At 44.5% G+C, this 23,891-nt stretch overlaps 1 protein-coding gene and 1 long non-coding RNA gene across 3 annotated transcripts; one reads left to right on the plus strand and one right to left on the minus strand.

The window, feature by feature from the left end:
- Positions 1-256: 256 nt before the first annotated feature.
- Psph (phosphoserine phosphatase) lies at positions 257-23,815 on the minus strand. 2 transcript variants are annotated; one of them, XM_046454644.2, is made up of 6 exons: positions 23,437-23,815; positions 4,636-4,794; positions 3,383-3,517; positions 2,812-2,957; positions 1,475-1,623; positions 257-767 (listed from the first exon to the last, which is right to left on the minus strand). In XM_046454644.2, the coding sequence occupies exons 2-6, from the start codon at positions 4,773-4,775 to the stop codon at positions 660-662; spliced, it is 678 nt and encodes a 225-aa protein (XP_046310600.1). In that variant the 5' UTR covers positions 4,776-4,794; positions 23,437-23,815; the 3' UTR covers positions 257-659. The 2 variants fall into 2 exon arrangements, with proteins under 2 accessions (XP_046310600.1, XP_046310599.1); XM_046454643.2 differs by lacking the exon at positions 23,437-23,815 and adding an exon at positions 14,653-14,870.
- Positions 4,765-10,878, plus strand: LOC124099510 (uncharacterized). The gene is made up of 3 exons (XR_006853971.2): positions 4,765-4,879; positions 7,983-8,116; positions 10,400-10,878. It is a non-coding gene; the product is annotated as an uncharacterized LOC124099510 (long non-coding RNA).
- Positions 23,816-23,891: the final 76 nt, after the last annotated feature.

Consider the following 23,891-nt stretch of genomic DNA (forward strand, 5'->3'; position numbering starts at 1 on the left):
CTTGTTTAAAGCTCCATTGTTATTTTTTTAAGGCCTTTCAGCCCTCCATACATAACCAATCCTAAGAGGTGGGAAAGGGACTTCTCCCTGCCCGGCCAGGGCCTCGCAGGGGAACGTATGGAACCAGGATGCTGACCAATGCGCTGCACAGACCCCAGGCTCCTCCTTGCCTGCAGACACCCATACACCCATAGTCCTTGAGGCTGGGGTACTGGACTACATAAGAGGCAGAACTAAAGATTCCACAAATCTGACCTGGAGGGTGGATAGATTTTTATTTGTACACCAAAGGGGAAAACCAGGGTTCCGGTGAGGCTGCCAAATGGATGCTGCCAGAGAGAAGGTACTTATTTTACCATACACCCTTGAAAGGCCTCAAGTAAAATACAGCCAGCAATGTACACAGGTACGGTACACAGGAATTCAGATAATACAACTCTCTAGGTAATTGATGGTCATAAAAATACTAGACTACAGTTAAAAAAGAAAAAGAAAGCAATCTTCTAGGAGTCCTAACTATAATTTACTTGAACATATAGAAAATCAGTACCGACTTTATATATTAAGTTGTCACAGGCAACTATAATCAAATAGTATCAATCTGTGTAACTTGTAAAAATTAATCTGAAGTTGTCACGAGCTGTGTAAAAAAATGGAGATTATTCTTCGAGATCCCCCAAGAGCTCCACAAAATCAGTGATGTACCATCTGGCGTTGTCCTTCACCTGCTGCCTGATCACATTTCCTCCAAATCCAATGAAAACATCCTAAGAAAAAGAAAGGGGGTCATTGTTTAAGCCAACACAGCATCACTCAGGGCAATGTTTGCCTGGAAGAACAAGCTGTCCTGTAGAGCTGAGCATCCTCACCCAGGGACACCAGAGCCTGCCAACCTGGGGCTTGGGAGGAGGCGACCTGCTCCTCGCCCTCCTAACCCAAGGCAGACACAGACGAAGCCAAGCCACATGGAGAGACTGCCTGGGTTCTGAACATCTACCCCATGGCCCTGGGGAATCGCATGCATGGCTATCAGGAGGCTGGCCCCACCGCAATGCTTCCTGCTCAGGGTTTAACTCCTCAGAAATAAGACCCCACTAGTCTCATAAAAGGAAGGTACTTCCTTCCCCAGGGCTGCGGGAGGCCTCAAGGGCAGGGAGGCAGTGCAGCTGCAAGGGGGCCAGTGCCGTGGGCTGAAGCCAGGCCTCAGAGCACTAGGCTCCCTCACGGTGGCACCAACCACAGACAACGGGCTCAGGTCTGGAAGACAGGAGGCCCGCTCACAAGTCCTCCTGGGCTTGCAAAGCCAGCCAACGGAAAGAGACTGCATGCCTTCTGGCTGTTGGGGTTTCTATTCTATGGTGGTATCTGGCTGTTTGGTTTAATTTCTATTGCAAACCTGATGGACTTCTGAATCAGCTGTCTAAAACAAAACACCATCTTGAAAAACAAAAACAAGAGTGCCCTCAATACATACAGCAGGAGGACAGGCTTCCATGTCTGTGGCTCCATCTCCAATCATGATTATTTTCTTAAAGTGAAATTTTTCCTTTAGAAATTTAATAACTTTTCCTTTCCCACCAGAATCGGCCGTTGGCTGTGTCTCATCAAAACCTGCATATTCACCTTAAGAGAGCAGAGAAAACATGTTAAGTTCAGAGGCAAGTTACTAGGGCAAGCTTTCTGCACAGATGATGTCCCTGAGAGGCTAAAAGTTGCAGCCTAGGCTCCAGCGTTACTCCTCAGAATAGATCATCTTGGCCTCTGAGTTACAGTCACCTCCGCAGAAGTGGCTCTGTGAGGTCTAAACATGCTGGGTGACCCACTGTATCCTCCAAGGTGCCAGTGTAGGAATTCTAAAAACCATAAAATAGTAATGTATTAAACTTGTAATGTTGATATTTAATTTCACTTAAGAGGAAATTCTAATTTACTTTCAATTATTACTATTCTTTTTTTTTTTTTGGTAGTTGGACACAATATCTTTATTTTATTTATTTATTTTTATGTGGTGCTTAGGATCAAACCCAGGGCCTTTCACGTGTTCAAACCCAGGGTCTTTCACGTGCTAGACAAGCGCTCAACCACTGAGCCACAACCCCAGCCCCTATTACTATTCTTAATAGAGTATCACATTCATTCCCTACCTTTTTCTTTTTTTTTTTACACAATTTTTAAAATTTTTATTTTATTTATTTTTATGTGATGCTGAGGATCGAACCCAGCACCTTGCATGTGCTAGGTGAGTGCTCTACTGCTGAGCCCCAGCCCCAGCCCCTCATTCCCTACATTTTTCAATGATCCATCTCTATCTATTGATCCTTTAAAAAAAAAAGTCATATTAACACAATTGAATGTGATTTGGTTTTAAGACTATCAGCTGCCTCTTGACCCTACTGGAATAATATCAAACCACAACCATGACTCTGAGAGGACTCACCAAGGGCCAGGAAGCATCCCCAGGGGCTGCTACGGTGCGCTGACCCAGCTAACGAAACTCTCCTTCTGGAGGCTAAATAGCTTCTAGCACATAAGAGCACACAGAATGGAAAGGGGACACACAAGAGAGCCCCCGCCACCCAGGAGTCAGCGCTTGCTGGATACAGAATCTACACAGATGAGAGACGGCATGGACACTCAAGCTGGACGGAAGATGGCCTGAGTCGCCGCAGAGCAAAAGATGACAGTCAGTCAGTCAGTCAGTCAAGGAATCACTGATCTCACATTTAACCCTGTTCAGGTTCATCCCCAGACGCTGCCCTGGGCACTCAGCAGCAGAGGGGACGGGATGGGACTCCCTCCCAGGCAGCTTACCGTTAAAGTAGAATTTCAGCCTGTTGGCAAAGACATTGGCTGCAGGGATGTTGAGCTTGGCAGCAACGTGCTCTACAATGCTCCGAAAGCCACCAGAGATGAGGAAGACCTGGACGTTCCGCTCCTGCAGGCGACTGACCAGCTCCCTGCAGAGACAGAACACAAAACACGAACACTGCTCACCACACATGAAAAGGAAACTAACATATATTTTTTCCTCTGGAATGCATTTGGCCAAAGTTTATCTGATGAGGTATTTTGACTAGGGATTTAATGCTTTAAATTTAATGATTAAATGCATGCAGAAATCAATGGGTGAAGCTTTTCTGCTGTCAGAAACCATTCTACAACTCTATTCTGCCCATGGACCCAGAAAAACACAAGAAAAGAAACACAGGTGAGCTCAGGTTCTCCCTGAGGACAGAATGAGGGAGGGAGGGTGGGCAGACGTTAGCCAGAAGAGACACCTAAGGGCCCAAAGAACAGGGCTCCACAGCGAGCACCACACACTCTCAGGAGCGCCAAACACCAGTGCTGTAGGCGGTGCACCCAGCACCAAGGCCGCTCTCACCTGATGCCGGGTGTCAGGTGTGGGGGGTGCTCTGCCAGGAGCCTTTGCACCTGCTCCCTGGAGGGCTGGATCAGTGCCAGGCGCTCAGTGAGCGCAGCTCTGAAAGGCACTGCCCCACCCATGGCTCTCCGTGTCCTAGGAGAAAGACCCAACAGTCAGGCCAGTCACGTCAGCAGTCCTAAAACCCACATGCCCCGGGTTCTCACAATGCCTGTGGTGAGCAAGGTACTGGCAGGAACCCTGGGACCACAGTGATGCTGTTGCTATAGGAGGCGAGGCCTCAGAATAAACTCCTGAGGTTGACTGAGCAGCGCTGGGCCTCGGAGACCACACACCGTGCCTCTACAACCTGCCTTGCAGGCTCTGAGAAACCATCGTCTTCTTCCAGGCACCTTCCCTGGAAGCCCTGAGTGCCTGTAAACCAAGAAGGGACCAAGGACAAGATATTCTTGACCTGGTGAGGGGCTATGACAGGTGGAGTGGCTGCTGCAGGCAGGTGGGGGGTGGGGTTCTGACCCCCCAGGAAGCTCACAGATGAGCCTTCCCGAGAACCACCAAGGCCACACTTGCTTATTCATTTATTTCTGGTACTGGAGATTGAACTCAGCGGTACTTAACCACTGAGCCACGACCCCAGCCCCTTTTCTTTTTTGAGACAGAGTCTCACTAAGTTGCTTAGGGCCTTGCTAAGTTGCTGAGGCTGACCTGAAACTTGCCATCCTCCTATCTCAGCCTCCTGAGCTGCTGAGGTGAAAGGTGAATGCCACTGTGCCCAGCTTATGTTTTATTTTTGAGACAGGGCCTTGCTAAGTTGCCCAGGCTGGCCTGAAATTTGCAACGCCTCGGCCATCTGAGTCACTAGGATGACAGATGTGGGCCACCTCACAGGGTAAGGCCACACTTTCAGCCATGACACAGGTGCTGGACCCCGAGGACCCCCAGGCTGTGTCTTTGGTTGGTCATGGTTGTGGGTGGCTCTCCTGCCCCAGCTCAGAACATGGCTGGCTGTGGGTCTGCCGGACCCAGTGTTCTTATTTTGTGCCATGACACATGTCACCATCATTCACGATGATGGGTGAGTGAGTAAGGCACACCACCAGTCAGCTCTCAGGGAGGGCAGGAAATGCTCAGCGCTTGTCATGCTCCACCCACAACCAAATCCAAGAATGGTGGCTGGGGCCTGGCATTTCTCCCCAGAGAGATATGCTGTAACCCTGTCCACCATGCAAACAGTGAGTGAAGACTGTCCCTACATTTCTGACACAGCATCCTCGACACCGCAGAACCTGGCCAGCTCGTCGATCCCCTCCTCTCTGATCACAGTGCTGTCCACATCGAAACACACTGCATCAGCCGTGCAGAAAAGCTGCTTCAGTTCTGGGTGGGAGACCATCCTCGGGAGATCTTTCCTCCTGGAGGAGAACAAGAAAGTGTGTTTGAGGACAGAAAGAGGCGCAAGAGGCAACAGCTGTGCCACAGGCGGCCCATGGTACCCAGGTCAGTGTGGCTCACAACGCACATCTTACTGACACAGTCTAGTGCCCTCTGAATCCCAGGCTATAGGGTCACAGAAATGAGCAAAAGCCAAACTCTAACTTTAGGAGCCCAGTTTAGTGAAGGGACGCACCTGCAAATATGCCGATGTTGTACCAGTGTCCAACTTTCCTTCTTTCTGGGGACTGAAGACACTACGGGCACATGGAGAAGCTGTTCAGCCCTGTCTGAGGAACAGGGCTGCAGGGAGGTCAGGACAACAGAGGGGAGGACAGTGGTGCAGACACTGCTGGAAGCCATGATAGGCCCCGCCTGGCAGCACACAAGGAGCTCAGGTCACGAGGGCCTTGGGAGAAACCAAGGGTTTGGACTTTAATACTGGGACACTCAGGAGAGAGGCGAGAGGAAGCGGCAGTCGCTGAGGCGGAGGGGGCAGTCAAACATGGCCAGACTGAAATCAGTGGGGAAAGGAGAAGAGGTTGGGGGGACGGCCTGTCAGGTGCAGTGGTGCCTGTGTGATCCCAGAGACTCCGGAGGCCGAGGAAGGAGGGTCGCAAGTTCAAGGCCAGTCTGGGAAACTTAGCAAGACCCTGTTTCAAAATAAAAAATAACAAGGGCTGGGGTATGGCTCAGTGGTTAAACGCCCCTGGGTTCAATCCCCAGTACCGAAAAAAATAAGTTGTGAAACTGAAGGAGAATGGAGAGGAGGTGCCTGGGAGGAAGCGAGAGGGGCCCTGCTGTAGAAAAATGATTGTACTAGAAACAAGATGAGAAGGATCCCAAAGGCTGTCTAGAAGAGCCTCCCATCAGAGACATGCTGTCATGTGTAGAGCCAGCAGATGATGTCAGTGATCTACGCTTAGAACAAATTGCACGTCCTCACCAGGCCCAGGCCCTGACACCAACATGCTAAGCTTCCCAAACACCTAGTCTGACTCAATTGTTTAAGTAGAAGTTTAATTAAATTCTGAGTGCTGAATGAGTAAAGTGATAAAGCTGTAAATAGCATACTCATCCACATAATCATTTTTAAATTTTCACTCTGGAAAAATTCAACTTCATAAAAAAATAGAATGGATACACAAACCCCTGTGTATTCATCACCCTGCTTTAATAGCAGAGCTAATTGGCTCCACCAACTGCCCTACATACTTTCACCTTCCCGCAGGATCTCAAAGCAAGTCATTTCATCCAAGAGTATTTTAAGCTATATTCCTAAAAGGCACAAACTCCTTTTAAAACTTTTAAAATTGGGCTGGGGTTGTAGCTCAGCAGTAGAGCGCTCGCCTAGCACGTGGGAGGCCCTGAGTTCGATTCCCAGCACCACATAAAAATAAATAAGTAAAATAAAGGTATAAAAAAGAAACCTTTAAAATTAATACATATCAATTGGTCAGTGCGACACTTCCACACATGCATATGGCATACCCCAGTCAAACCCAGCTCCTCCAACCACTGCTCCTGCACACACATAACCCTTCTCAGCCTCCAGTAGACGCTGTCCTATGTGAGGTCAGCTTGCTCAGCTTCCACATGTGAGAAAAAATGTAGTGCTTGTCTTTCTGTGCTTGGCTTATTTCACTTAGCTCCATATCTTCTAGTTCCATCTGTTTGCTGTACATGACAGGATTTCATTCTTCATTGCTGAATGATGCTCCTTTGGGTATATAAGCCACTCTCTCTCTGTCCCCTCATCCATTAATGGGCACTTAGGCTGACTCTACATCTTAGCTGTTATGAATACTGCAGCAATAAACACCGGGTGCAGGCATTTCTTTGGCATACTGGTCTCATTTCCTTTGGACATATACCCAGAAGAGGGACAGCTGAATCATGTGGTAGATCTATTTTTTCATGGGTTTTTTAATTTTTTTTTTGCAGTGCTGGGAATTAAACCAAGGGGCACTTGACCACCGAGCCACATCCCCAGCCCTCTCTATTTTCATTCTCAGGGTAACTTTGATCCTCCAGCCTCTGCCTCCTGAGTAGCTAGGATTACTAGTGTGCACTACCACATCCAGCTATTTTTAGTTTTTTGAAGAACCTCCCTCCTATTCTCCATGATGGAACCAATTTACATTCTCAACAGCAGCATATCAGGATTCCTATTTCTCCATATCCTCGCCAGCATTTTTTTCCCCAGTGGTACTAAGAAGTGAACTTAGGAGCACTCTACCACTGACTCACATCCCCAGCCATTTTTTATTTTATTTTGAGACAGGGTCTCACTAAAGAACTTGGAATCCTCCTGCTCCACTTCCCAAATAGCTGGGATTTCAGGAGTGTGCCACCACGTTTGGCTACCAGCATTTATTAATATTATTATTTATAACAGCTGTGTTAATTGGAGTGCAAAGATATCTTGTTGTAGTTTTGATGTGCCTTGCCCTGACAGCTAACGACACAGCTCTTTTTCATGTATTTGTTGGTTGCTTGTACTGTTCTTTTGAGAAGTGTCTATTCTGATCATTTGCCCATTCTTAGCTTTATTAGTTGAACAATCTTTTTTTTTTTTAACACAGTCTTGGCATTTTTAAAATGCTACTGTACTGATTAGGCTTCACTGCTAAGGAATGGAACCTAAGGCCAGCTCCACAGAGTCAAACTAGGGTAAGACGTGCCCATGTCTGACCATGCTGATCCATTCCCTGCCACTGACCTCCTCATTCCCCATTTAGCTCAGTCCATTCTACCAACATCATTCCCACTGCTCTTCTCCCCCCACAAACACACATACCTTGTGCCCAATAAATAAAAAGGTCTTGTTCCTTAAAATGCCAATTGTTTTATCCTCGATGCCACTGCGAATGCTGCTCTCTGTGCCCAGAATCACACCTTCCCTAAATTCTGAATTATTCTTCAGGGTGAAGACCAAATGACCTTCCCTGTACCATACTATATTCCCCTTTCCCACCAGAGAATTCATATTCCCATTAATCCCCTAGAACTCGAGGTCCTGTTGGGTAATTACCTTTCTATCTTGCACCCAGAACCGGGCTGGTTTAGGTAAATGCTTCACAATTAGATGCAATTGGATCTAAATAGTTATCAGGACTCAACAAGGAACTGAATCGATTATTGTTTTAATAAAACAATTCCAAGTCAGTGAGCTGTTGGCCTGAAGTTGAGATCTCCGACCAGCAATGCTGCTGAGGCAGATCAGCACCATGCATTCCAAAGCTGGAGAGAACCTGGAAATTGTCATCTGGGTCTGGTCCCGAGCCTTGCCACAGGAGCCAGGTAAGCACATGCAAGCAAGGAGTTCTAACTTCCTCCTACCTGCTTAGCTGTACCCAAAGTCACTGAGTAACCCAGGTGATAACTAAAGGAACTAACACTTGGATCTTGAATGCACAGAGATAGCAAAGAAAGGCACATAAATTAAGCAGAGCTAACTGAGGCTAAGCACTGATAAGAACCTAACTGGACCCAGAGAACTTCTGAAATTCTGGCCAGAACTCTGCTGGTTGGACAGCACAATGGCTGATGATTCACCACAGGAGAAAAAGGAAGGCTGTATGTTCCTTGGGAGACCAGCAGCTAGAGGAGATTTCACAGATCATCAGTTCCCACTGAGCCAAAGATCCAGGAGCTCCGTATCCTACTCCTACTCTGCTCAAAGCCCTCATTTGGCTTTGGATGGGCAGAATCAACCCCATTCATATGATATGGCCAGCAGGCTCACTGTAAAAGCCCAGGAAAGAGTCTGTCAGCAGAGAAGCCAGGCAATCCCACTGCACAAAGGCAGTGGGCCATAGGTGAGGAAAGAGGAAGACAGAAATCTGAGGTGAGCTAAATAGGGCAGTCCGAAGAATACTTCATGAACATGCAGAGGCAATGCGGCATGATTCAGAATGGGCAAGACCACTGAGGGTGACTGCCAGGAACCTACAGCCTCAAAGCCAGGGAAAGACAGAGCCAGACAGAGCCAGGACCCAGGGCCTCACAGAAGACTTAAGAGAGGACAAAAGACAAATATTCACTGCTTATACTTGAAAAACCAAGTACTTGAGCTTTTTTCAAACCACTAACACCATCCCCAGCTTCCACAAGAACACCAGCCTTTAGTAATCCCAGCTCCTTGTGAGACTGAGGTAGAGGATTACAAGTAACAGGCTGGCCTGGGCAACTTAGAGAGACTCTGTCTCAAAATAACAAATAAAAAGAGCTGGGGATGTAATGTAGCTCAGTGATTAAACACTCCTGGGTTCAATGCCCAGTACCAAAAAAAGTGGGGCGCTGGGGTGTAGCATTCTACACTCAATCCTCATTACCAAAGACAAAAAAAAAAAAAAAGAACATCAGCCTTGACTATGGCAGGAGACCTACATTCCCTCAAGTAATGCAAGGACTGAATTCTACATCCCCAGCTGAACACTGGTCCTGACCTCTCTTGAAATTGTTGACACCTGCCCTCTGTGTTGCAATGAGGTCCCCAAGACAGAGAATACAGAACCTCTGAGACAACCCCTCAACAGATTCTTTCCCTACACCCTTGCCAGGAGGCCAAGCTGCATGACATGACCATAACTCTGCTCAGGCAACACTCCTGCCAGGGCCTGTGCCTGCCACCTCGGGTTACAAGGGTTTCAGCTCCCTCTCTGCTTGATTGACCAGCACAGCAAACTTGATCTCAGATTCCTTTAGCTCTTCCAAACCTGCTCTGCCTCCTTGTTCACTCCCTTGTTCCCTCTTTTCTTTTTTTCCTTGTCTCCACTAGGAATGACTCACAGTTCATGCATATTCAAAAGTCTATGGGGTGGGGGGAGGCTGGGGTTGTGGCTCAGCAATAGAGCAGGAGTGAGGCCCTGGGTTCCATCCTCAGCACCACATAAAAATAAATAAATAACATAAAGGTATTATGTCAACTACAACTAAAAAAATATTTAAAAAAAAAAAAAGGCTATAGGGGAGGAAATCTGCTGAGTAAGTTGCTTCAAAGTAAATTGTGTACATTAGAATTTCACACAAAGAAAAATCGTTGCTGGGAATGAACTCTGGATCCTCCAATCTGGCTCTTGGGGGAAGGGAGAAGACAGGACTAGGAATTTAAAAAAAAAAAATCCTGGAGGGAGGAGAAAGTACTGGGGAGTTACACTGGCTGAACTATACTGTTATACTGTGTGCATGTACAAATATGTAACAACAAATCCTACCATGTATACAACAATAATGCACCAATAAAAAATGTGGGGGGAAAAATTCCTGATGGAAGGATCTATGATTCAGGCTCAGGCTCAGTCCCAACCAGGGTGCCAGCGTGATCCAACAGATTTAAAACAAAACATAATAGAAAACATGCTGACAAGCCCTTCTTAGGCCTAGCTCCAAAGTACAAAAACAGGTTTTCCTTTAGGGCCAGTCTTAGGAGGCCTAATTTTATTTTATTTTTATTTATTTATTTTTTTTTTTTAGCATTGTGAACAAAAGACAACTTTTATTTAACAATTGAAAATATAATGCGTCAGTAAAAATAGAGACATTCACAACCAACATAAACATCTGCATGTGTTTGTACCGTAGGTATCATTGCAAAGGAAAGAAATCTGTGGAAGAATACAAGCCAAGGTTAGCACTGGCTCCCTCATGGGACCAGGCAGTTTAATAAAGGATGGGGGTAAATAATTAGCATTTTTATACAATGCTTTTTGCTTGTTGTTGTAGCATGTATTTTGATAAACTACTATAAATTTATCAGTATTGTATTACTGATAAATTCAGAGGAAAATCAAACAATGAGTATTTTAATAAGTAAAAATTCAGACAATGTAGATTTCATACACATTTATCTGCAATCCTGAAAACAAGACTTTTATTCCAATTTTACTTGCTAATATTTCTTTTTTTGTTGTTACTTACTAATATTTCATATTTTTTTAAACAGGAAATCTTCAGAATGTGAAAGATTGGTATTAAAATTTCTTTTTAATTAATTACAAAGGTTTAAAGTGTGCTTTTCCATAGTTAAAAGAAGCTTAATAAACGATTCTTATGATTCTTAATTACAATTGAGCAGACTCTTAATTGTTCATCATTTAAGCCTTTTGGTGTGAATTAGAATTCCAAAAACAGCGATCCACTTTTGGGGAAAGAGAGTTTTTAAAGAAGCAACTGGGGTTTACCTAGTTTAAAAGGTTGAAAGTGAGCAATTAAAGGTGGCAATATCCCAGTTGGATTTCACAACTACTTAATAATCTGAGCTTTTATGTTGGTGTAGCAGGCATGTGTGACAGCTGGCAAAGCAGCACTGTTTGTCACTGACTTTATTTTTTTTTTTTAATTTTTTATTGTGGGTTGTTCAAAACATTACAAATTTCTTGACATATCATATTCCACACTTTGATTCAAGTGGGTTATGAACTCCCACCTTCACCCCATACACAGATTGCAGAATCACATCAGTTACACATCCATTGATTTACATATTGCCATACTAGTGTCTGTTGTGCTCCGCTGCCTTTCCCATCCTCCACCCTCCTCCCTCCCCACCTCTCCCCTCCCCTCCCCTCCTCTCTCTCTACCCCCTCCACTGTATAACCCTGAGGGTCTCCTTCCATTACCATGCAATTTCCCTTCTCTCTCCCTTTCCCTCCCACCTCTCATCCCTGTTAAATGTTAATCTTCTTCTCCTGCTCTTCATCCCTACTCTGATCTTAGTTACTCTCCTTATATCAAAGAAGACATTTGGCATTTGTTTTTTAGGGATTGGCTAGCTTCACTTAGCATAATCTGCTCTAATGCCATCCATTTCCCTGTAAATTCTATGATTTTATCATTTTTTAATGCAGAGTAATACTCCATTGTGTATAAATGCCACATTTTTTTTATCCATTCGTCTACTGAAGGGCATCTAGGTTGGTTCCACAGTCTTGCTATTGTGAACTGTGCTGCTATGAACATCGATGTAGCAGTGTCCCTGTGGCATGCTCAGGAGGCCTAATTTTAGATAAGAGGGGAAAAATATCTTCTTTCCCAAACAAACTCTCCCAACTTTTCCATCTAGTGTCTTGCAAGAGGCATCTAAGATCACTCCACCTCCTTCACCTTTTGAGAATCAACCTCTGACCTTCCCCTGTGAAAGGACAGATAGGAACCAGCATGGTGCTAGGAGGTGAAACACAGCAAGAGAGCAAGTATGTTGGGCACTCTGGAAGCAGAGGCAGATTTGTGCAGGCCCCTGAGCAGCACACAGTGAATTCTGGAAGCTTTCGAATCAGAGGAGAGGAAAAGACCCTTCCTGCAAGCAGGACAAGCGTCCATCAGTTCCTATTCCAGGGCACCTAAAGCAAACAGGACAACTGGCTAAGAAGCAGGCACTCCTCTGGCAATCCAGATGCTGTGCCCGCCTCCTGGGCAACAGTGGATGGTTGTCTCTTCAGGTACAGGCAACTGCTAACAGAGAGAAGCACCACAGCAACTGACTACATAAGACACAGTGACTCATATCTCTCCAGTGCTGGATTCCCTTTCTGAGGGAAACTGCAAACTTTTTTTTTTTTCTTTTAGTTGTAGTTGGACACAATATCTTTATTCCATTCATTCATTTTTTTTTTTTTTTTTACGTGGTGCTACGGATCAAACCCAGGGCCCAGCACATGCTAGTCACATGCTCTACCTCTGAGCCACAACCCCAGCCCCAAACTGCAAACTTCTTTAGGAAGGATCTGTGGGTTCTGCAAGGGCCTAGAAAGAAAGAAGGAAGATGTATACCTGAAGGTCCAGAAAATGACAAGAAAAAGGAGACTGTAGCCGGGCATGATGGCGCATGCCTATACATATATGTGTGTATGTGTGTATATATACATACATATAAACATATGTATACATACATACATATATATAAAAGGCCTGGGATGTTGCTCAGTGGTAAGCACTCCTGAGGTCAATTCCCAGTACAGAAAGAAAGAAAGAAAGAAGAGACTGTGGATCCACTGTCCCTCCTGTTGGGACAGTTACAGGAACAGTTCAGATGCCAAGTTCCCTAAGACCACTCCCCTGGGAGATGTCCTGCTTCTGCCTTCTTCAAGCTCTTCAGAGGAACAAACACACACTTCTAATGGCTTTGATTCTTCAAGTTTCAAGTAAGACAGAAAAGTAAAGGAAAGGGAAAGAGGATCTGTTGGAAGAAGAAAATGCAAATAAACAAAGAAGTAGACTCCTGACAGGAGTCTAGGCCAGGTGTGGGGGTGCACACCTGGGTCCTAGCTACTTGGAAAGCTGAGGCAGGAGGATTGCAAGTCAGGGTCCAGCCTCAGCAACTTAGTGAGACCCTGTCTCAAAGTAAAAAATAAAAAGGGCTGGGGGTGTAGCTCAGTGGTTAAGTACCCTGAGTTCAATCCCTGGTACCAAAAACAGAAAAAAAGCAGGAAAAACCACAGAATGTAATTTCTTATTCACAACACATATCTCTGACACAGGAATTCTATTCAGAATATATAAGGAACTCCTGCAACTCAATAAGACAACCACCTACTAAAAATGAACAAAAAAGACTTTAACTAGACATTTCAAAAAAGAAGAAATGTAAATAAACTCAAAAGAAGACTGAATAAAATGAAGAGAGACAATGCCATGTGAAGATATAGAGCGTCAACACTCATGAATTGCTGGTGAGTTTAGCAACTTCTGAGAAAATCAAACACACACTTACCACAAGTCCCAGCAATCCCACTCTTGGAGATGTGTCCAAGAGAAATGAAAACATATTCATAACAGCTCTATTTGGGATCACCCCAAACTAGAAACAACCCATGTGTCCACCAACAGATAAATGGATAAACAAATTGTGGTATATTCTTACAATGGAGCACTACTCAGTAATAAAAGGAATGAATGATACAAGGGACAACATAAATGGATATTAAACACACACACACACACACACACACACACACACTTTTTACAAAAGAAGCCAGACACAAGAGTACGAGCTGTATTATTCCACTCACATGAAACTCTGGAAATACAAATGCTATAATGACAAAGATCAGATCAGTAGGAATGAGAGCCAGGTGGAAGGAGGCCCTTGTAAGGTTCAGAGGAAATGTCCTGTTGTGGTGATAAGTGTGTATAAATTTGTCAAAATTAATTAAAATGTGCACTTAATCTGGGTGCATTATGTTGCATTAAATTATACATTAATACAACATTGGCTTTTAAAAAGTTATTAGGGGTGTCAAATTATTTCAAAATGTTTAAAGTCCTGACTAGTTTGTTTCACTATCATGAAAGTTAACAGGACTATAATCATTATTATACACAAAACCTACCTGGTAGTTGTAATAAAATACAGAAATCTTGGATTTTGTTATTTTCTGCCCTGACCCTCTACCAATACCAGCCATCAAACATTCAACGAGTAACTAAAATATGCAAGTCATGTATAAAAATAAAATTTAATGATTTTCAACAAATCTAATGAATGAGTTAATTAACTCCCAAGGTGAAGCTTTATCTTTATAACAATGTATCTGGTAAGCATTCATCTAAGATTCTACTTCTTATGGCAGAGGTGACAAAGTCAGACACTTCAAGTTTGGGGGATTGTCCCAATCTTGGGCTGATGGTTCTTCTAGGCGGGATTGCATCATTCATTCATGCAGTTTGGTAATATAACTGTGGAATAAAACAAGTGAAGCCATCCAAAAATAAACTGATGAAAATAAAGCCTTGGGATGCCAGGAATTAATTTACCTATGCCGACTAAGGAAAGTAAGCTAGTCAGAGAGGCCCTGGGGAGAAGGGTCAGACGGCACCTCGGGAAGTCGCGCACTCACCCCGCGGCTGCAGCTGCACCTCTTCGGCTGCACGGCCCAGCGGCCCCCCACTTCCAGGCGCGGAGGCAGGTGACCGGTGCGGGGAGGCAGGGCTCTGACCCAGCCTCACAGACTGCTGATTCGTGGGGCGGCGCAGAGCAGCTCCGCATGTGCCTTCCAGACCGCGGGCGGCAGACCTCAGCTCTGCACCGCCCGGCAGGCCCAGGCCCCGGCCCCGCCCCGGGGAGGGGCTCCCGGTGCGCCCCTCCTCCCTCCTGGCTCCATCCCGCCTTCTTCTGGGCCCCGCCTCTCCTCCGGCCCCGAGGCTGCGGCGCAGACCTGTAGTACTCAGCGGGAGCTTTCCCGCAGAGCCTGCCACCTGCAGCACCTCCGCTTTGCCAAGGAACGAAAGAGCTCCACCGCTCCCCACTGCCAGGCCACTTGGGACAAGGGCTGCAAAAGAAGCGAGGCACCTCTGCACTGATTTTGCAACTAAAGAAGTCCCTCGGGCCCTTTTCGGAAATTCACATTTGGCATTATGTATGCTCTTGTAGGTCCAAAGAATTTTTTTTCCTGGATGCTGAGATGGAACTCTGGGACACGCCTACCACTAAGCTGCATTCCAGCGCTTTTCATTTTGAGACAAGTTCTCGTTAACTTGCCCAGGCTAGTCTTGAACTTGCGATTCTCCTGCCTCAGCCTCTTCAACAACTACTCTTATAGGTAGAGATAACTCAGCGGTAGAGTGCTTGCCTAGCGTGCACGAGGCCCTGAGTTTGATTCCCCAGGACTTCAAGCGGCGGGGGGTGGGGGGGGGGCACAAAAAACACCATGAATGCCAGAATGAGCCTTCTGGAGCAGAGGTCTGGAGCTAAGCACTGAGTACCCCAGGACACAGCCTGAAACCTCTGGTGCTAACCATCTGGGCTCCAGGCTCCCTCTAAGCAGAGAGGATGCAGGCTGAGGCAGGCTACTTGGTTGCAGCATCCCTGCCCTTAGCCATGGAACCCCTCAAAATCAGTTCTATTCAGTAACAAACAAGAGTCCTGATGCTTTTGATCAGCTGCGCTTTTGAAGTTCTATATTCCCAGAGTTCAGTAATAAAAAAAAAATGGCTGCAGATTTGGGGCACACCCATTTTAATTTCTCCCAATTCTAGAGGAGATGGTTCTGCTGAAGGATGGAGAGGAAGAAATTCTGATGTCTGTTGTTTTGGTTTTTGTGCTGGGGATTGAACGAAGGACTTCGGGCAGGCCAAGCACATACTGTATCACACCAGCTATACCTCCCATTCTAACGCTTTGAAAGAATGAGATAAAAATATGGGGGAGGGGAAAAGAGGTCTGAAATAACAATCTTGTCAAGAACCTACATATATTGTACGAATTTTCAAATAAGTGTAGTAAAGGACACAAGATGGTAAACTCCAAATATCTATTTTAAGTACAAATGGTAATTGAAAATTCATTTCAAGTGGAAAATAATCTCAAGAATATGAATGACCATAAGTTAATTTATGCTGTTATTCATATTTTGTAGATCTTTATTTGTTCTTGTGGCAGTGGCCAGGGCTTTGTGCATGCTAGACAAGTGCCCTACCACTGAGCTTGATTACCAGCCCAGTTGCACAGGCAACTTGGGATCCTCCTGCATGGGCCTCCAGAGTATCTGAGGTTACAGGTGTGCCCCACTATACCCAGCTTCACAGATTTTCTCTTTCAATAGATTTCAGACAAAATATTTATTTTGAACAAAATCTGTTAGCTACTTAGGTACTTAGGTACTTGGATACACCTCACATTCAACACCTGTGCTAATACTTTTGGGCATGAGAGGGCAGTATTGTAGACACGACTCAGTGATGGCACACAAGCAATTTAAAAAAAAAAAAAAAAGCTGGGCTGGGGATGAGGTGAGGTGGTTGAGCACTTGCCTGGCATGTGTGAGGCCCTGGGTTCAACCTCTGGCACTGTGGGTGGCGGGAGTTGACCAGAAGGAGCTAAGGTGTGGCCACCTACGCATGTAACAATCCAGCTAGACCAGGCATAACTGTACAACGTGATTAAAATATGCTTCATTGCTGTTCTGACTGGAATAATGTCAAACAGCACACAGAAACCAAATAAAACATAGTATAATGAGGCCATAATAAATAATATTAGTATATTCTTCCATAAAGTTTTACTCACAATTGGTTAATAAAAAATACCACAGGTAATATTGCTTTCCTGAAAGGTTTTCTATAGTTTACATTTTTATAAGCTAACGAATTTTCTGATTAATTATATTACAATCATGTACTTTAAAAAAATCATGCAGTGCTAATAAAATATCCTTCTAAAATACAGCCCACTGGAACAGGCACTCTAGAAACCACCGGGATGTGTGTATGCATACAGAAATGGAAATTTGCTTTAAAGAACTGGTTCACAACATAGAGGTGAGGTAATCCCAGCTCTGCAGGGTAGCCAGCAGGCTGGAGACCCAGGGAAGCACTGCAGTTCAAATCCAGAGGAATTACGCTGCCAGAGTTCCTTCTGGCTGGGAGGCCAGTCTTTGTTGCATTATGGGCTTCAACTGATGAGACTCACATTATGGAAGGCAATCTGCTTTACTCCACGTCTAGTGACTTAAATATTAATACCATTCAAAAACATCCAGGACAATCTCTGACCAAATAGCAGTGCACTGTGACCTAGCCAAGCTAACATAAAATTAGCTATCACAAGCCTACCCTTTGTCTGCCTGGCACACTTGTACAATTTCTTAAATGCAATCTCCAAGCCAAGGTAATAAGAAGGCCATACTTATATCTAATAGGACACAACTGTCCTGTGAGCAACCAAAAACACTAATCCTGTCACCACATGAGAATGCAAAGTCCTTAGTGATATTTACTCTTGGTCTCTCATAACTGAAGTTCCATTATGGAAGGCTGACACTATTAAACACTATGACACAAAATCAACACATCCTATGCAATATGATAAAGAGATGAGAAGGAAACAAAGGTATTTGCTTAATACACACTGCCACAGTTTCAATCTCAGATGTCCACCAAGAGCACACACATTAAAGGCTTGGCTACAGCTCAAGCTGCTGCTAGGATGATGAAATCTTTAAGGAGGTGAAGCCTAAGGGAAGGAAGTCAGGTCATTGGGCCATGCCCTTGAAGGAGATATTGGTACCCCCAGCCATCAGGAAGTGATTTTTTCTGCCACTTGCTTCTGGTGCTAGCACAGGTCCAAAGTAATAGACCCAAGCAGCCATAGTCTAAAATCTCTGCATTCATGAACCAAAAAACTTTTCCTTTTCCTTCTTTTTTTTTTAAATTTTTAATTGTAGATGGCCATAATATCTTTATTTTTGTGTGGTGCTGAGGATTGAACGCAGTGCCTCACACATGCAAGGCAGGTACTTTACCACTGAGTTACTTCCTTTTCCTTCTTTATAAGTCATTTTTCTCTGGTGTTTGGTCTCAGTTATGGAAAACTTCCTAACGGGGAAAAAAAACAACTAAATGGAGTTTTTCCTGTGACCATTGCTGACAATGTGGCTCAAAAACATTTAGAATTTGTTTTCAGGATAAATTTGGAGAATTTTGAAGGAGCAGACTAGACAAAGCCTAGATTAACTGTAGGCAAAGCTTAAATGGGCAGTTCTAGTAATAGCTCAAAAGACCCAGAATGATGACAGTAACGTGGGTAGGCTATACCCATGAGGTTTCAGATGAAAATAAGAACTATCAGGAATTTGACTAGAGGTCACCCATGTTACATTCTGGCAAAGAGCTTTTCTGTACATGGTCCATGCCCTGAGACTTCGTGGGAGGCTGAGTTTAAAGGTGACAGACTAGTTTATCTTCAGAGAAAATCTCTAGACAATACAGCATTCAGGCTATGGAATGGGTATTACTGGATGTTTTCAGCCAGATTTAAAGTGAGGATTGGGGAAAAAAAAAGTCAAAAGAAAATTTTAGAAAATTTGCAATTTGGTTAAAAAAAAAAAGTGTGACTAGTTGTGACCAAAGAGGGTGGAATTGCTAAAGAGATTAGCAAGATTATAAAGAAGCCAAGTACTTTGCACTGGGATAACAGGAAAGATGCCTTGAGGGCATCTCAGGAACAGGCAAGACCAGACTCACTGCAAAGTCAGGGAGGTAAAAGTGGAATCATTTCAAAGGCATTAATTTAAGGAGTGAGCCCCAGGACACTACTCATACAGAGTGGCCTAGCAAATCGCTTCCCCAGGATTGTTTCCTGTGATCAGCTTTCAAGGTGCTCAGGCTGCTACAGCCATGGTTCAAGGGGTCTCTGGAATGAGTCAGGTCAGCAGCAGACCTTGGCTTGGTCCACATGATGCTAGAAGCATCCACCAGGATTTCAAAGGAAAGCCTGATAGACCAGGCAGTGTGAGGCAGGATCTGAGTTTCTGCCAGCAGCCCCTGAAAGGGCAATGTAGGAAACCACAAGAGTGAGGCCAGAGCTGCAATGGAGATCCCAGGGAGTTATGGATGCCAAGAAGGTAGAATGCCTGCCAAGAGAAGTTGCAAGGAGTAGGCAGAGCTAGCCCCCAAAATGGCCATCTTGGCTGCAATTAGCAAGGCCTAGGGACAGAGCTGCCCAAGTCCTTTGGAGCTCACATCACATCATGTGTCCCAGATACCAAACACACACGGAGCTACAGAAATTAACATTGTCCTGCTGAGTTTTAGTCTTGCTTTGGTCTGACCCTTCCCTTTTTTTGCCTCATCCCTCCTTTTGGGAATGGAAATGTATACCCTGTCCTATCATTGAATCTTGGAAGTATGTAACTTACGTCTTGATTTTTACAGGTACACAATGAAGGGTTTGCCTTGAGTCTACCAGGAGACTTTGGACTCGGACTTTTGAGCAATGCTAGGACGTTCATACTTTGAAGACTCTCGGAGATGAGCTAAACACATTTTGTATTGTGAGATGGATATCAGCCTTTGGAAGTGAGGAAGTATGCTACAGTTTGGAACTTAAATTGAAAAACCAGCCTCTACCTCAGAGCAAAGCCTGTCCAAGGAAGGGACATGACCTTTGTCCTTGGAAAAACCCACAGAGCACTCCTAGGCACATTCCCACCCTGCTAAGTTGTTTATCTACAGGAGAGATCTGTTGTGCTAGGTGTCCCTGACTCAGTCAGGCTAGGTGGGGATCCATAGCAGCCCCCTAGCAGCCACCAATCAGCATGAGACAGGGAAATACCTGGAATGCCAGATAACCCTCCCAGCAGTTTATGGTGGTTGATAACAAGTTGGGAAACCATGTAATTCAGCATGTACACCCCTCTTGGCTTAAACCAATCAGTTCAAATGAATACCCCTTTTGTACTGACCAATCACCCCTACCTAGGTGATTTGTTATGTTGTATGTGAAGTCCCTGCCCTTTTCAAAGAATGTATATAAGCTCTGCTCAAGCTGTTCTTGGGGCTCTTTGCTCTTTACCTCTTCGAGGTAGGCTTGGAGCCCCAGCATGCTGGACCCCCAATAAACCCTTTGCTGTTGCATGAGACAGTCTCTTGGTGGTCTTTTCCTCCGACGTTCGCCTGACCTTTACAAAATGTCCCCCAAAGACCATGTGTTTTTAAAGGCTTGGTTGCCAGACTGGTGGTGCTACTGGAAAGGGGTAGAACATTTAAGAGTTTGCCTAACATTTAGGAGGTGGACCCTAGTGGAAGGAAATTAGATCACTGGCACCAGGGGTGGGGGACATTACCTTGAAGAAGTTACTGAGACCCAGCCCCTCCTCTCTCTCTCTCACTTCCTGGCTGCCCTGAGGTGAGCAGCTTTGCTCCACCACACACTGCCCACATAAGGTCAAGGTCCTATCACATGGACCTTGCCATGGGACCAAAAGCAACAAGTCAAACAGTCATGGACTGAAACCTCTAAAACTAACCAAAATAAACCTTTTCTCCTAAATTATTTATTTATTTTTTTTTAATTTTTTGATATTTATTTTTCAAGTATTGGCGGACACAACATCTTTGTTTGTATGTGGTGCTGAGGATGGAACCCGGGCCGCACGCATGCCAGGCGAGCGTGCTACCACTTGAGCCACATCCCCAGCCCCATAAATTATTTTCTTAGATGTTTTTGTCATAGTAATGAAAAGTTAACAAACACATTCATGACAAAACAAGTGTGTTAACCTTTCACTACTGTGACAAATACCTGAAAAAAAACAACTTACAGTTGTGAAGATTTATTTTGCCTCACAGTTTTACAGGATTCAGTCCCTGGTGGGCAGGTCCATTGTGTGGGGCCTGAAGCAAGGCAGAACATCAGGGCAGAGGGAGTGGTGGAAGAAAGCTTCCCAGGTCATGGCAGCCTGGAAGCAGAGAGGGGAAGGGCCTGGAGCCCTTCCAGGGCTCACCTCCAGTGACCTACTTCCCACAACTAAGTTCTACCTCTAAGTAGTCCATTCAGCTCTCCATTAATCAATGGATTAATAGGTGGATTAATCCACAGATGAGGTCAGAACCCACATGATCAATCATTGCCTAAAAGTCCCAACTCTGAACCTGGATGCATTGGGGACCATACTTTCAAAACATGAGACTTTGGGGGGACAGTCTAGATCCAACTGTAACAATAAGAAGAATTAATCATGACAAATATAGATATCATTTCCGTATCTGGTCATGCAGTGATTGATACATTTATAACCAATTTATTCCACGGCCCATTCCATATTCTTTTTGCCCTCAGCAAGCACCTTATCTGACTGTGGTTCTTCATTTGAAGTGGTGACCTAAAACTTTCTTCCTGAAGGGTGGGGGCCATTAGAAGTTCTGCCTGCATTGGGTCATATTTCCACAGACCAACCAGAGTATAATAAAACATACTGAGGGATGTCCTAAGGAATCACCTGTGTTTTAGATGTACCCTTGTTTTACCTCCATGATGGAGTATCAGTACAATCTGCCCTCAGTAGTTAGGATAATACACCCTAGCCAGCACAGTAACTCTCCTGTCTATTCTTCAGGGGCATAGAGCTCAAAGTGGCTAAATGGCAGTCTTAATTTCCAGTTCAGATGAAAATTACCATGTTTCCTAGTAGAATCACTCCTTCTTTTGGAACTAAGACCTCTAGGCAAGCAGAGAATAAGGTCACGGGCACAGGTGGCAAAACTTTTGCCCTTGGATCACTAGGGGTCACTCCCATTTCTACCCCTTGGTTCCTGGTCCACTGCATCCTGTAGGAGAAGCAGTAAACATGATCATGGCCTAGATTTGAATACTGGAAATAAGGACAAGAAAAAGTAGACAGAGGCAATGTCTAAGAACTAAAAGTGAAAAATTCAGGGAGTATTTGAACAAGGGGATTGAGACAAAGGGAGGAATCAAGGGTGGAAGCAGTGTTTAGCTCTCCCCTAATACAACACAATGTGATCTTGAACTGGTCATTTAACCTTTTAATCATCTTTGCAATTTGTTTCATAATAACTGATCCATCAACCTCAAAGGATTCTTGTTAGAATCAAATAAGACTGCATGTGAGGGGCTGGGGTTGTGGCTCAGCAGTAGAGCGCTAGCCTAGCCTGTGGGAGGCGCTGGGTTCCATCCTCAACATCACATAAAAATAAATAAAATAAAGGTATTGAGTCTGACTACAACTAAAAATATATTTTAAAAAAGACTGCATGTGAAGGTACTAGGAAAGATTCATAGTTAATCACAAGGCTACTTGAATACAGAAGTAGCAATTTGCTGAGTACCTTCTGTATCTAGCACAATATAAAGCATGCTACATAGTCAATCTCAATTTTCCAAGGTTACTTATACCTACTTTCATAGTTTAGAAAATTAAGTTTTAGGGCTGGGGATATAGCTCAGTTGATAGAATGCTTGCCTTGCATGCACAAGGCCCTGGATTCAATCCCCAGCATCGAAACAAAACAAAACAAAAACATAGAAAATTAAGTTTTAAAATAAGTATGTTGGAAAAGAAATAGAATTCAGACTCAAACTGATCTTAGAATTCTTTTTACTATATTACACTGTCTCATTAGGATTATTGCCTTAAATTTTTACTTTTCATTGAAATTATCCTGAATCAAATGTCTGAACACCTGCTGCCACTTCAATTTCTTCAGTCATGAACTGAATGGATCTGTTCCCATAAGGCAGTTTAAGGTTTAATTGAAAACTTCCAAAAGGCATTCTAAAAATTTTTTTTGGTGTGTGTGTGTGTGTGTGTGTGTGTGTGTGTGTGTGTGCGCGCGCGCACCCGCACATGGGATAATCTTAATTGAGCCCAGGGGTGCTTTTACCACTGAGCTAAAGCCCCAGCCCTACCTCCTTTTTTTGAGACAAAGTCTCACAGTGTTCAGGCTGGTCTAGAACTTGCAATCCTCTTGTCTCAGCCTTCCCAATTTCTAGAATTACAGTCTAAGCCACCACACCCAGTTTAAAATTCTCCCTTCTTTAAAAATGTCAGCACATGGGCTGAGGTTGTGGTTCAGTGGCAGAGAGCTTGCTTCACACATGTGATGCACTGGGTTTGATCCTCAGCACCACTTAAAAATAAAACAAAGATATTGTGTCCACGTATAACTAAAAAATATATATATATATATATTTTAAAGTTAGCATACAAGAAACGGTCCTTATTACTGTATTTTGCACCACATAATGAAAAATAACCAATTAACCATAAACATAATTTGATTCAAACTCTGACAACTGAGACTAGAATGATTAAAGCACATAATAAATGAACTTAAAATTTGAAACTCCAGAAAGCAGGTCTTTCCAACTCCCCTTTCTCTACCTGTCAGAAGATGCCTGAAATTCCAGTCTTCACCTCTGCTCACGGGTTAAGTTTGTCTCCCTGTGCATCTTCACCAGTAGATGAACTGTCTGCAGAACCAATCACTAGCCTCCTACTTTGCAGCATTATTTCTCAAACTTATATAGATGGCTTTGTTATTCTAATTTCACAAACCCACCTAAAAGCATCATATACTGGCATACTCGCTGCAGCCTATATAACAGAGGACTGAGAACAACTTAAGTGTCAGCAAGAAGACTGGCTCATGTCATCTCGTCCCCCAACCCCACCCTGGTTTTGGGAATCCAATCCCGCCGCCGCGGGGAGAAGGAGCCCGGGTCGCGCAGAGGCCCAGCCACGCCCGTCCGCGCGCGGAACCTGCACGCGCTGCCCGCCTACGTTCTCAGGTCTCGGGTCCGCCCAGGTGGACCCCGGCCCCCGCACTCCCTGAACCG

The sequence above is a fragment of the Marmota monax genome, unplaced genomic scaffold, assembly GCF_021218885.2.
Source record: "Marmota monax isolate L192 unplaced genomic scaffold, Marmota_monax_Labrador192_F-V1.1 WCK01_AAM20220418_F8-fsc00086, whole genome shotgun sequence".
Lineage (NCBI taxonomy): Eukaryota > Metazoa > Chordata > Mammalia > Rodentia > Sciuridae > Marmota > Marmota monax.

Coding starts and splice junctions, on each gene's coding strand:
- Psph (XM_046454643.2), bottom strand. CDS start 14,801: ATGCGGAGCTGCTCTGCGCCGCCCCACGAATCAGCAGTCTGTGAGGCT. Junction 2,958..3,382: donor CACCTGACACCCGGCATCAG/GTGAGAGCGGCC, acceptor CTGTCTCTGCAG/GGAGCTGGTCAGTCGCCTGC. Junction 1,624..2,811: donor GCTGAAATTCTACTTTAACG/GTAAGCTGCCTG, acceptor TGCTCTCTTAAG/GTGAATATGCAGGTTTTGAT.